General features: G+C 39.6%; 1 protein-coding gene across 4 annotated transcripts in view; it reads right to left on the reverse strand.

Annotated features, from left to right (window-relative positions):
• Positions 1 to 14,314, reverse strand: part of FIG4 (FIG4 phosphoinositide 5-phosphatase) — a 179,017-nt gene that overhangs the window by 47,017 nt on the left and 117,686 nt on the right. For all 4 annotated transcript variants that reach the window (XM_042253324.2, XM_042253325.2, XM_060419504.1 and 1 more), the window contains 4 exons: positions 13,654 to 13,737; positions 11,544 to 11,739; positions 10,463 to 10,545; positions 8,313 to 8,399 (listed from right to left, as the gene is read on the reverse strand). In XM_042253324.2, the coding sequence (XP_042109258.1) occupies positions 8,313 to 8,399; positions 10,463 to 10,545; positions 11,544 to 11,739; positions 13,654 to 13,737 (450 nt within the window). The remainder of the gene's footprint in view (positions 1 to 8,312; positions 8,400 to 10,462; positions 10,546 to 11,543; positions 11,740 to 13,653; positions 13,738 to 14,314) is intronic.

Consider the following 14,314-nt stretch of genomic DNA (forward strand, 5'->3'; position numbering starts at 1 on the left):
TAATATACAGCATGGTGACTGTAGTTAATAATACTGTTTTGTACATTTAAAAGTTGCTAAGAGTAAATTTTAAACGTTCTCACCACATACACACACACATATATACAACTGTTACTATGTGAAGTTATGGTTGCATTAACTAACCTTATTACGGTAATCATTTTGCCGTAACGCATACATCAAATTATTACATTGTACACCTTTAACTTACACACATTATATGTCAAGTCTGTCTTAATAAAGCTGAAAAAAACTTAAAAGGAAAACCATGATCCTATTTTAGCCTGTCCTACTAACATATGAATTAATACGAACATCAATGGTTTGTCAGTTGAGATAATCATGAGACAACTGCCAAGAACTCTGTGTTGTTACATCTAAAACTGGAAATATACTATAGTGAAATGAAAGCTAACAAATATTTATCATTTGTCTTGCCATCTGCTTCAATTTGTTAACCCTGACATTTCTTTTTTTTTTTTTCCATCACACCTAACTATTGCATGACATTCCTTAAAGAAGTTAAACTACTGAATATTACTCATTCCTAATGTATTTAATGCTTACTGCACACTAGGTATTATGCTATGAACTGCAGACACAAAGGCAGGTAAGCCTTGCACTCAAGTAACTTAAGAGTTTTTTTTTTAATTAATTTCAGATTAAAAATACCACAGCTTTTTTTTTTATTCAAGGACTTTCTGTTCCCATTAAATTGGGAGGGATGACGGAAGGATGGTTACAAAATGAATGGACCTTTAATTTTGAAAACATAATGGTAGTATTTCTTAAATTTCTTCATAAACAATAAGAAAAATAATATCAAAATGCTAAACACAGAAAATTACTGATCCAACATTAAGACTATTGATGCCTATTGGTGGATTCTAAACACAAATTAGGACTTAATGGGATTTGTACTTTATTTTTAAAATCATGTGTAAAAGCCCCAAAGGGTTCTGAGTCACACATACGATGACAGATCTATATTTAAATATAAAATTGAAATGCTTTTTTCTTGTATTGGAACCAAAATTTTATCTTAGCTGGAAAGACTTCTTGCAGAAGCTCAGAGAAGACAAGGGCAATGAATACATCATACCTGGGCTCACATCATCATCGTGCAAAAGGAAAGGCGGTTAGGAAGGCACGGTGACATGGCACAAGGCTCAGTAACCACTCCATCTGCCCCAAACCATCCCACTCACCTTCTATCCACAGAATTGATGGTAATTTGGTAAACTACCAAAATAACAAAAGGTTAAACAGTTATAAAATGTGATTCTTTATGCAGAGCTAAGAAAACCAATGAGTAATACTCTTCACGTGGCCACAGATATGCAGATCTGTTCCCTCAGGATTAACCTGCTTGTTCATGTGAAAAAAATAAGTATTCTAAGGGCTAAAAATACATTTAAACCCCCTAAATTCTTCATTTCTATCAGTAATTGAAGGATCCCCCCCTTTAATAGGACCATGGATCTCCAAAACATTTAAAAAGCACATATAATAATCTATTTAACTTGGACCCCATCAAAGAAAGATACAAAATTTAACTTACTTTCTTTTAAAATTAAGTGCAGAAAAAAAAACACCCACAAAATCACTGAATCTCTGTAAAACCTCTTGCTGTTGTTCAATTGTTCAGTCTCTTTTCAACCCCAAGGGCTGCAGCATGCCAATCTTCCTTGTCCCTCACCATCCCCCAGAACTCCAGACAATCACCTGATCCTATCATTGTCCCAAACTTGGATTTGTATTTCCAATTCTGGTGACCAGATCTAGTCAACATAGGTAGAACACTCCTGCCTCTAACACATTCCTCACACCTAATTAGTTACCAAATTGTACCATGTCCTGCAGAATCTGCCCTTACAAAATAAATCCCTTTATTTCAACAGCCAAAAGCAGGCTCCAATCACTTTCTTGCCCTGGGGTTTCTAATAGATGTGCTGTTTCTCTCTTGGCCTCCAATCCATTCTCCATGCTATTTCCGTAGTAACTTTTACCACATCCCTGATTAAAACAGGCTTCTAGGACAAGAGTCACTCTCTCACCCAGCATCTCTTTCTGACTGTTCCTGTCGGTCTGTGTCTCTGGCCTCCTCACTGAAAATCCTCTTGTATTAGACACTGAATTCTGTATGGGTCTCCAAAAGTGGTGTGTGGTCTTGAACCTTTGCCCTCTCTGCCTTCTTCAACCAGATAACTCCATTTTCCCTTAAAATTTAGCCTGGGTGAAGTCTGCCCAGGAATATGATTTGTATTCTTCTTTGCACTCCCACAGCTTCCTCTTCACACCACCTCCCACCTTCACAGCACTTCCCACCACCTGGAATTTCCTGACACCAGGGAAACCCTCAGAAGCAGAGACTATCTCTCTCTCTCACTCAACTGTGTATTAATGTACATATACCTAACCTGGCATACAGTGCCTATAATGCCTTACTGTATTACAGAAGTATGCCTTGGGCTTCCCAGGTGGCACAGTGGTAAAGAATATGCCTAACAATGCAGGAGATGCAGGTTTGGTCCCTGGATCAGGAGGATCCCCTGGAGGAGGAAAAGGCAACTCACTCCAGCATTCTTTCCTGGAAAATTCCATGGATAGAGGAGCCTGGCAGGCTACAGTCCACGGGGTCGCAGAGAGTCAGACACAACAGAGCACACACACAAATACATCTTACTTTATGGAATCACTAGCTAGGTTCTTGGAAAATAAGAAAAATCTATATTGGCAGGGTGGAGACTCAAGGCCTCATGTGAACCTGCAGAATTTCCATAAATGGTATGCTTTGCAGTCACCAAAATAAAATAATCAATATACTAAATTTTTAAAATATCAAAGTTATTTTAGCTACATTAAATTAATTACACAATTACCTACAATTAAATTTCCATTTATTACTCCTTATATGCTAGAAACCTTTCAGGATAGCCTTCTCTGAAAGGTTCAAAAAATTCACCCTGTTCCATTAAAGCTTCTTGTTTAACATAGTATGTAGGTGCTATAATAGATAATATTCAGAATGCAGGTACTATTATAGATAATATTCAAACAAAGAGGCGTTCACTTTTCTGTCTTTCCTTTATACATCTAATAGCTTTTCATTTTGAATTTCAGCTGGAGCTTCCTGCTACCTCCTTCCTTTCCATGGTCATCTCAGTGCTCAACTCATTGTAAGTAATGAGAGTGTATTTTCCAAAGCCTGCATTTACTTACCCACTTTGGATACACCACAGAAACCTCTTACACCTCTTTCTGATCCCTTTTCTTCCTGATCTCTCTCTTGTCTATTCCAAACAGAAATTATTCACGCATTTTCATTCAAACAACAAACATTCATTAAGTGCCTGGATAATGGGAACAGAGTTAAGATTTATAATTCATTTGGTCTCAGAAAAGGTGCATTCATATAAACTCAATCTGTGACTGTTATCCACAGTGAGAAATGCATTTTGCATGGCAGATTGGTACACAATGCTATATTTATGTATAGAAATAAAGTTTCATGAAACAAGACTTAACCCCTGTGCCATGCACTAGAGCCTTCTACTGGACTCAGTTCAGTTTCTTTTCATTTTGTTGTGTGGAAGCCTACTAAATTAATTTCATAGCCCACTAATGAGTCTAGAATTACAATCTGAAAAGCACTATCCTAAAATACAGGAAAGAGATTTGTGTTTTGGAGAGACTACTGTATTTTAAAAACTAAGCAGAGTTAAAAATACCGGAGGGGTTGGAGAGGGGATGGCAAAGGAAAAAAGAGGGAGAAAGAGGGAGGTAAAATAAACAGGGGGTTAGGGGGAAGCAGAAAGAGATAATTAGAAAAGCATATATAAAAAAGCCAGAGAGGGTTAAAGAGAGAAAAATAAAGGCCAGAGTCAAAGAGAAAGAAAGACTTCTGGGGTAGTTTCTGGGGTGAGAGGAAAGGTCACAGCCTAGTTTCCTTGGGCTGAGGAGCTGCTGTTGCCATCATCTCCCTCCCATGGAGCGAACTAGCTGCTAATCATTGATCATTGCTTCCCAGCTGCTCTCATCCTTAAACCTTTAAAGACTGCACCCCTGGGTGTTTGGAAAAGATAACAGGAGTGGCCCATTAAACACTTTTTTAGCCTGCAGCGGAGATGAGAGTATTATCTGCAGAGGACTAGATGAAATCAACGGTGGCGTGGGAACCCTGGAGTGACATGTGTATAGAGACACAGCATTGAAAGTGACACCATGGAAAGTCAACAAAGTTGAGCTAAGCACAGCCTAGTGTCATGCTCACTTCATGGGTGTGAAAACATGCCCTGACTCTGTGTAAGAGCATCCTCTGATGAGTGAGAGGATCCCCTAGCCAAAGCTGAAACCCAGGGGCATTCCCTCTAAGGTCAGCAGATGCTGTTTATTGTGAGATGTTCTTAGCAAATAAATTCAACCTATGGTCCTAATACAGTAAACAGTTATTTAGCTCATCCGCCATTGGAAGGATCCTAAATTAGACAGTTTTTACCAAACTCTACGTATTACATTGTGAACCATTTCTTAAAGACAAATGTTTAAACAAGTGAGACATACACCTGGAATAGGTGAGCCATGGAATAGTAGGCACTAATAATACACATGTTCATGTTTTTCTTAACCTCCACTGATTGGCATAGATCGCTTAGTTAAAAAGTGCTGAGAACTGGGAGCGTACAATGAGGGCAGGGTGGTCCTGAATACAGTGCCCCACCTGCCTGGGCTCAGCAAGTTCTTCCCTGCAGGCCGGTCTCACTCTGCATCTGGTCACAGGTGCAAGTGGAAACAGGACAGAGAGGAAAAAAACGCTAAACCCTTGATGTGTTCACTCTTTTCCTCTATTAGAAGGTAGTAGGGAAACAAACAGGAGAGGGCAGAGGGTTTACGAGCAGGAAGCACAATAGGGGAAGAACTAAAGTGATCAAGGATGGATGAGGTGGGCCGTGAGAGATGCTCACAGCGCCCCGCGCATGCTCGGATAGTAATGGAGGCGGGGGTGAGAGTCAGCACATTTCAACAGACATTTACGGAGCACTCAATTTAGCTACAATTCAAGAGGCAGCAGGGGAACTTACAACTTAGGATGGCAATAACCCTAAAGAGCAGTAACACTGTTCCCAGAACGTCTTAACCTCCATACCATGTTATGAATCAAGCAAAGTGTGCCTGCCCAGGAAGCAAGTCTACATTTGAGACAATAGGCTCGGGACCAGGAAAAGAATAAAGGCATATTCTCTTTAAATATTATTAAAAAAAAAGTTCAAGCTCAACAGGGCAGAAACACTATGTTTGCATCTGGAGCCGCCTATAACCCAGATCATGTCAGAGGATCAAAATAAAGGCTGTTCACACTAATAACCCAGTATTTTTACTGCTGTGGTTATAAAAGCAGTTGGTAACACTAGGCATTTACAGCTTAGTGATGGACAGCCAGTTCGTCTGGGTTTGAATGTCAGTTGCTGTTTGACCTTGGGCAAGTTAGATAACTTCTCTGTGGGATTTCCCCATCTGTAAAATGAAGACGATAGTTAAGACCTACTTCCTAGAGTTATTGTGAGAATTGCGTTGATACAGGTTAAGGTACATAGAACAGTGCCCATCACACACTGCTCAGGAAGTGTGGCCTGATGTCGTTTTTCCCTAATCAGCACCCACACACTGAGGGAGTGGCATGAGTCAAAGGGAGGGTCACGCTCAAAGAGGATATAACTGAGTGTTTGGGCTGACAGTGCAGACACCGACCAGTCTGGGGTTTAAGATCCGCTCCTAAGAAATGTCCCACAAGAGCACGGGCGACCATGTCCAGCTCCTCCATCCAGTTTTCCATACCTCTGCTTCAGGAGCTCCTGGCCTACTGGCTCCTTGCCAGCTGATCACTGTCAATGTATTTTATATTGGTTGTTACATACCTCATTTAGAAAAAGAGTACTTGTTTGCCTCATAATTTCAAGACAAACTGATAAAGATTATGAATTATCCAGAAATCAGTAGACACAAATGTACATAAACTTAAAAAAACTTGCTATATTTTAAAATATACTAGAACCTGAACCATAACAAGATGAGGATTTGGACCATCTCACATAAATCTAATTTCTCTTGGTTCTGGCACAGCTTTAAAAATCTAAAATTGAATAGCTGACATTTTAAGAACCTAGTTACAGAGTTTCAATTTAAAGCAAGTGCACACGCCACATGCACACACACACACCAAAAAACAACACTCTTGAGCAGTTGCCATGACAACATAATACAAAGCCTACCAAGCTCTTTGTTATCCTGCTGAAGACGCTGTGCAAAGATACTCATGTTAGATTCTTTACTAATTAAGTGGAAAAGGTTAACAAAATTCGAGATTCACATGGTTTTTTTTTTTTAATCTGTGCTAAGACTCAGAAAAGCAAATACTAAATACTGTAAGAAAAAGAATTTAAAAATAACTTATCAGCAAGACCAGTTACAGATCAAAGTAGACAAAATGTTGAAGGAAATGGGAAGATGTTTTTCTTTTATCTTGTATGCTATATTCCCTTCAGTATCTGCTCCTCCTAAATTGTACTATACTATTTAAATGGAAGAATCAATTCAAATAATACAGTTTGATAACAGAGTCTCTTACTTTACCAACACATTTAAATACTTTTCCCTCTTTGGCCCCCTCTAATATCAGCTCATTTGGGAGCTCATACTTCCGTATGCTAACTAGACCTAAGAAGGAAAACCTGTTTCTAAGTTAATGAGCTTTTATGTTTTTAAAAAGAGAAAAAAAAATAGTGACAGAGGAGAGAAAGAAGGGATAAATAGACCTTTTGGAGGCTGTGATAAAATAATCTTGGTTTTCCTTCCCCTTCTCTGGACTAGCCATCTCTGTGTCTCTTCTCTGGAGAAGGCAATGGCACCCCACTCCAGTACTCTTGCCTGGAAAATCCCATGGACAGGGGAGCCAGTGTTAAACCCAGACCCCCTTAAGACTCACGTGTAGATCTTCTCAGTCTGTTATTCTCTCAAGTGGTGTCATCTTTGACCAATGGCTTCAGTTATCATCAGTATGCATTCACAATCCCAGAGCCTCTTTTCTGAGTTCAGATCAGTTGATCCAATTGCTTCCTAAACATGGCCACTTTGGTTCCCCCTTGAAAGGCAAATGGAGTTCTCCTACAGTGCTCTTTACCTTGATAAATGGCAGGTCCTAATAGGTATTAAGTACCTATTTGCTAAGTAAATGAATGAATGAATCAATCAATCAAACCTACGGCACAAACCAAAAATCCTAACGACTGTCCTTGGTAAGGCCTTTTTTCCATATCCAACTCCTCTCTATTTTACTTCCCAGACATTTCCTAGATTCATCTCATTTCCAAAATTCTCCCAGCCACTACTCTCTAAGCCACCAGTCTTTGCCTGGATCACTACAGTAGCCTCTTAACAATCAGGAACACACAGATATAGTACAGACAGAAGTCAGGCAATCAGTATCAATGGTTTATTAAACTAACTGATAAAGTTGGACTAAGAAAAGGGAAGAGAACATTTACTAAATGTCAACTCTATGCCAGACACTGATGTAGACACATTACATATTCCACCTCACTTAATCACCACAGTGACCCATTTTCATAAAAGAAACTCAGCTGAGCACATGGCATCAGGGAGCTACTCCTGGTCACAACCTCCGCTTTGTTTGGTCCCCAAAAGCAGAGAACAATGATAAATACAAAGAAGAATGTGACGATGGTGATGATCACAACGTAATGAGAACATATTTCAGACATCGATCTAAGCACTTTGTATGCATTATCTCAGTGAAAGTGTCACCACCCTCCCACGAAGCAGGAATTATTATCACATTTGCAGATAAAGAAACTGAGCCACACACAACTTAAAATTACTTGCTCAAGGTAAAAAACCCCTAAAGTGTCAGAGTGTTTATTTAATTTACTAAACAGCAAGTTAAAAGAACTGGTGAAGATACCGTGCTAGAAAAGAAAAACCACTCCTGCCCTCAGGGGTCTGGCAGTGAACTTGAGGAGCTTGTCTCCAGGGTCAGATCTGTTTTTTCCATCCTGGCCCTACCCACTGGTGGGAATCCCCCAGCGACTTCAATCCCATTTCTAAAGGGCGCATTTCAAGCACAGGTCAGGCTGCCAGCCTCTTCCGCATGCCCACAGATTCCCAGTTCTCCTCCAACAGGATACCAGGAGGAGATGCTTTAGTGCTTATACTAATTTGGTCACAATATTTCTCTTACAAAGTCTTAAAGGCATGAATACAAAGATTATTTTTACAAGGTCTAATCTAGTACTTACAATTTTATAACTCCATCTGGGCACCTGGAACAGAACTGCTGGCTGCTCTTGTCTTGTTTATGTTGACTCTGCCCCAGCTGCACAAATCTACAAATTACAATGTGTAAAAAAAGTAAGCTAAAGGAACTACCTGCCACAAATTCAGCAGATGACACAAACTGTACGGGTGTTCGAATGACAGTAATACACTTCTATCAGAAAAGCACACAGAGGACCCCATGTGACACAAGACTCGGTTTATAAATGATGCCTGATGTTAGAGTGGGTTTATGAGAACAGAGGAGGGGGAAATGCTTACAGTTTAAGTTATAACCGTGGCTATAAAAATGAAAGAAAACGTTTACTTTGTTGCATTCTGTTTACTCAAACGTGGTATAGAACCTGAGCCAAATGTTCCTGAGGCCAGAAAGATGATCGTAAGCCCTTGCGGATCTGAGGGTGACCGCAGCAGGAAGCAGAGGGAAACAAGGGGAGAGGGATGGTGCTTGGGTGAAATAAATGGCAAGGAAATGGCAGATCAGGCTAGAGACCCAGCTCCTGAAGCAAGGACGCTGCTAAGATCCCAGGACAAGGACTTGGTTCCTCAGGACCACAAGAATCCCCACGCGTACAGCAGCCACTACTAAGGGTACTTTCAACAGAGACAGGGGGCTGAGGAGACCACCTGCTGAGCTTCACTGACCCACCATGCCTCCTCAGAGAAGCCTCCACCACACTAAACCGGACTTGTAGCTAGGGGCCAGAGCAGGCCCCAGTCCTGCTCAGCAAGGTCAGAGGATGCCTATAGCAATGGGCCCCTGATATTTCTCAAGTACACCCATCCAAGGTGTGGCCTGTGCTCCATGCATCCATCTGACCCTCAGGGATGCAGCCTGTAGTTTTTATTAGGTTTTTTAAAAGTCAGGAAAAGTGCTCCAGAAACTACCAATTATTAAATCATTACAGTGCAATGAAAAACTTTTAAATTAGCTTAGTCTTGTCCAGCTTTCATCTTCAGCGAGTGAACATCATTGACATGTATACTTATGCTCTCTGCAGTAAGTAGAGTCATATTAGTCACTAACTCCAGATAATTTATTCTTCTAGACCATGTTGCTTACAGAGGTCTACTTCAACTATCTGAGTTGAGTGACAGAGTGTGACAGCTGTTATGAATGCACTGTGTGTCCAGGAGTGAGGAGGGTGTGGCTGAGTTCTGAATGACTCAGTTGACTTCCAGTAGGACAGTGATACATAGTCATACCAGTGCTTCTGCAGCTAAGAAATGCTATATATTTCTATATTTTACATATTCTCCAGCAGATCTTACTAATTTGAAGTAGAGAGTGAAAAATAATCAGTTCAGTGGATTCTGCAAAACAAATACCCTCCTTAAAAAAGACCTGAAGACTAGTAATCATTTATATTACATTTTACATAAGCCAAACTTACATAAGTGGGATCATGTTCATTTGAAATAATTAAGAATTCTTAATACATATATTAATACTAGGTTGAGGGGGTGTTTAAATGGGTGTTTAATCCTTAGGTTTTTGAGGATTTGGGGGGGAGGAATTCTGTAGAGAATCTGATAACTATTAATCTCTGCAAACACACACAGACACATTTTTATGTACGTGATTTTCTGGATACCTTTTGGTAGATCTCCACCTTTTAGCTAGATCTTCCTAATAAGAGTCTATAACACTCTGAATTGGTACATCACTGCTTCCTTTTTCCTCCTCAGTCACCACTCCCACAGTGCCACATCCACCCCCTCCGCCCACCCCAAGCTAAACTGAATACAAAGTCCTCAACTGTCAATATCCCAAGTTCATTTTGTAAGAAGGTACTTGATCTTGAGAATTTGTTAATGCAGGAATGCAGAAATGCATTTGAACTTCAGTCTGCAGTTTACATTTGGGCAGTGAAAATACGTGTAAGTATCATAAACTTTTATCATTCAGGGGCCCAAGAGTCTCAGGCAGTAAGTAGTAGGGTTTTTAACTCCAAATATAAGTTGTTTCAGAATCTGACCTAAATGCTACTATTCCAAGTGGAATTCACTTCCTTCTGTATGGCTGACCACTTTCAATTTTAAAAGTTATATTAGATGTAAGTTATTGTAATACATTTGCATTTGTCCTCAATTTCTCTTGAAAATACCTTACCTTAAATAAATGGAAAGATCTTCTTCTGAGAGGCCATCTGAGAGGTTGATTCCATACACCTCTTTCATGGGCTGGACTACATTCTGGGGTCAAAAAATAAGGGAATCAGGAAGAGTTCTTAGACATCTAGCACGTTAATAATTTCTGAAAATGACCCTGTGAATTTTCCCATAAAAACCATCACAATGTTTCAACGTATTCATTACATTTCTAAGTTAATGATTTTTTAAAAACTGTATTTCATTTTCACTAAAATAGTTTATTTTAGATAAAAAACTAGTTGGTAATTACTAATTGCTTTTGTATAATGCAAGAGTTGGCAAACATTTTCTGTGAAGGGTCAGGCAGTAAATACTTTACGTTCCTTGGGTCACATCATCTCTGCCACAGCAGCGTAATTCTGCTGTTACAGGGTGAAAGCAACCACAGATAACATATAAACAAATTGGTAAGGCTGGTTGTAAATTAAACTTTACTTAGAAAAAATGGCAGCAAGCTGCTTTGGCCAATAGGCTGCACTTTGCCAATGCCCAGAATAACAGATTTAGTTCCCACATCATTACCTTTTATTTGCCATGTCTACCTCAAATGACTTCTGGCTCTTTCTAGAAATCCAGTTCCCCTAAAGCTAAATTTGATTTTTCTATTGTTCACTTGTCTTTTGTTTTCCCTCAATGTACTATCCATATCAAATTCAACAGGATGAACTTCCCACTGGGATTAGGCAGAGATTGTGAGGCCCAGGTGCAAACCCTGCATTCCCGTAATGTGCTAAGCAAGGGAACAAATGGACCTCAAGTGGATGGGTTGCTCAAAGAGGGACAGGATTCACTTTAAGAATTCTGAAGTGACAAGAAATTTACTATTACACGTGGACGCAAAAATAGCAATTTCAGGAACCATTTTCAGTAATATCTTTTCCAAATGTATTCGTCTCTGCAGCACCTCCCACACCGCGCATGAGAATGGTGGAGTGAGGTGACGTGACTCTTCCTCGCTCTCAGCCTTTCAGCTGAACGCGGGATTCTGGAGCTGCTTGTCCAGAGCCTCACTGGACAGCAGCCTCTCCCGGGTCCCTCACCTCTGTCACTTTGGCACTGTCGCCCAGGTCGGTCATCTTCACTGGAGTGGAGCGCTGCGACACGGAGCCCTCCTCCTCTCGGTCGGTCCCGGAGTCGTCTTCCGAGCTGCTGGACACCGCCTCCTCGCTGGGTGGCGGCGGGGCACTGGCGGCTGTCTTCCGCTGTAACACAGCTTCTTCTCTGTTGCTCTTATTTCTTTAAAAAGATGAATATGGATGTGAAGCATCTGTAAACTGAACCCTCAGTGCTCACCGTGTATCACCCTGTCCCAAAGCCTTAGTCCTGGAGAAGTGTTAAGCAAATGACTGTGAGAAGCTAGCGTCTGGATTCAAGCTGTGCTGAAGGGAAAAGTTTAACATTTTATCATGTACATGAACTGACCTTCTAGGAATTTGAGTTTTGCTATGAATTCAGAAAAAAAAAGCAAGTATGTGCTTGCAGTGTGCAGAAAAGCCTTTCTACCACTTGGCTACTGTGTCTTCCCTTTTGGTAACTGAAATCAGGATTTTCAAAATTTATAGTACAATAGAAGACTGTTATGTTTGAGATATTAGTGAAATTACCTATAACTTGTAGAAGCATTAAGAAAGGGTCGATAGCCAAATCCATGTGTATTTCTGGCCTTCCTATGAATTTTTATCAATCACAGTGGCAGCTGATTACTTGTACCAAAGTAATGAGCTACTGATGAACATAAACTACGATTTTAAACTGTTTTAAAACAATTTAAGTAGTGAATAACTATGTTTGCTGACGATGTCTCCTAATAATAGAGAGTGGATGAGGGGAAACAGAAAAAAGTACGCATGATTTGTTTTTATTTCAGTGTCAAATTTGAGAGTAGTCAGAATACTGTTTTTTTCTTAATTTAAAAAATGTAATATTTTTGGATTTTATGAAAAATATTTAATATATTTAATATTCTTACTTGAAAAAATTCTCTGCAAGGGACTTGAAATACAATATTCTACATTTTCTAGAAAAGAAACAATTAATACTATCTAACCATGGGTTAGATATTAGAGAAAATAAATTCATTTCTGACTTTATGAAACTAAAAATTGAAGTTGATACATTTCAGAACTGTACACTAATTCTTTTAAATTCCTCATAGCACCTGGTCCAGGACACATATTTAAGCCACATTAAGTGGCGTTATCTCAGAAATAGTAATATCAATATATATCTCATTGTATAAATCACACATGTAGTTAGAATCCAATTAAGACCCTGTACACACTCCCAAATACAATTAGGACTCAGAATCCACAGTCTGGCCAGGGCCTAGGAGAATTCTTATCACTGAGATCACTCAGGTCAACGGTAGCAACAGAGATGCACACACTAGGACATGTTTCATTCCAGTCTCCAAGCATAAAGATTTAAACATGGTTTGTTCTCTTCTTCGTACTACTGTATACAGTAAAATAACAGTCATCGCCCACACAATGTTAAAGGAATACACAGAAAATCTATTAAGTCCTCTGTCTGAGCATTTGCTTTAATGTTTCCTCCGGGTGCCAGCAAAAATAAACACAAGTATACATTTTTACCTAAGTCTTCTATGTTGTGGAAAACAGAGGATGTGGAGTTATTAAATGACATACATAACATCTGCTACCTAACTTTATGCCATCTACGAAGCATCTAATTTAAGTAAAATGTACTGTGTTGCTGAAGTTCCCATAAATTCTACTTTCGGTGTCGAACATGCCTTAATAATCCCAGTGCTATAAATAAGCTATCTGTATAGATGCAGCGGGCTTCCTAGGTGGTGCTAGTGGTAAGAACCCACCTGCCAATGCAGGAGACATAAGAGGCACAGGTTCTATCCCTGGTTCAGAAACATTCCCTCGAGGAGGAAATGGCAACCCACTCCAGTATTCGTGCCTGGAGAATCCCATGGGTGGAGGAGCCTGGCTGGCTACAGTCCATGGGACCACAAAGAGTCAAACACGACTGAAGTGACTTAGCACACCAATAGATGCAGTGTAGGTACTGTGCTGTAAACTATGACTTGAAGTGATTAGTTTTGGGTGAAAATTATTTTGCAAGTGCTATATTATTTTATGTGAATCTTTAAAATTTTATTCTACATGTAAATCTTACCCCAATACTGATTTTCCGGTCTCATCTGGCTTACGTACAGTAAACGGACTTGGATCAATACCAACGGTCTTAGGCATGAAGTCACTGAAGAAAGGGGAAAAAATTCCATGTGAATCACTGTCCATCTAGATGGTTTCAGCTTCCCTCTCTATCCACATTCTTATACTGTTCCTTCTTAGCCTTCAGAGGTATATATATTTTAAGCGAAATACTCAAGGGAGTTTAGGTGATCTGGGCCATAAGACCCCATGAATTAATGGCACTCAGTAACTTCAATGTTAGCAGTCTTCACTGTGAATTTTCTCTGATTAAGAGGCCCAACGATTTTGAATTCAAGATTTTGTTTCCTGGAGCAGAATTGATATCTGAATTACTATTAAGATTCATCTCTGGTTGTATATCATGATTCATTTTCAAGTAAAATTAAACTCATAAAACTGAGGGCAAGACACTAAGCTGCTCGGTTTTATGGACAATGTTTTTATTACACTATAGCACCTAAGGAGGCAGACACAATTATCAAAAACACGGTGGTATGAATTGAAGTATCAACATCTGTCTCATTAGTCTGGAATTAATTCATTATAACACTGGAACACTTTAAATAGAAACTTTTAATTTACCACTTACTGTGATAAGCTGAAGCTACTTCCTCATGATA

This window comes from Ovis aries, chromosome 8, assembly GCF_016772045.2.
Source record: "Ovis aries strain OAR_USU_Benz2616 breed Rambouillet chromosome 8, ARS-UI_Ramb_v3.0, whole genome shotgun sequence".
In the NCBI taxonomy this organism is placed as follows: domain Eukaryota; kingdom Metazoa; phylum Chordata; class Mammalia; order Artiodactyla; family Bovidae; genus Ovis; species Ovis aries.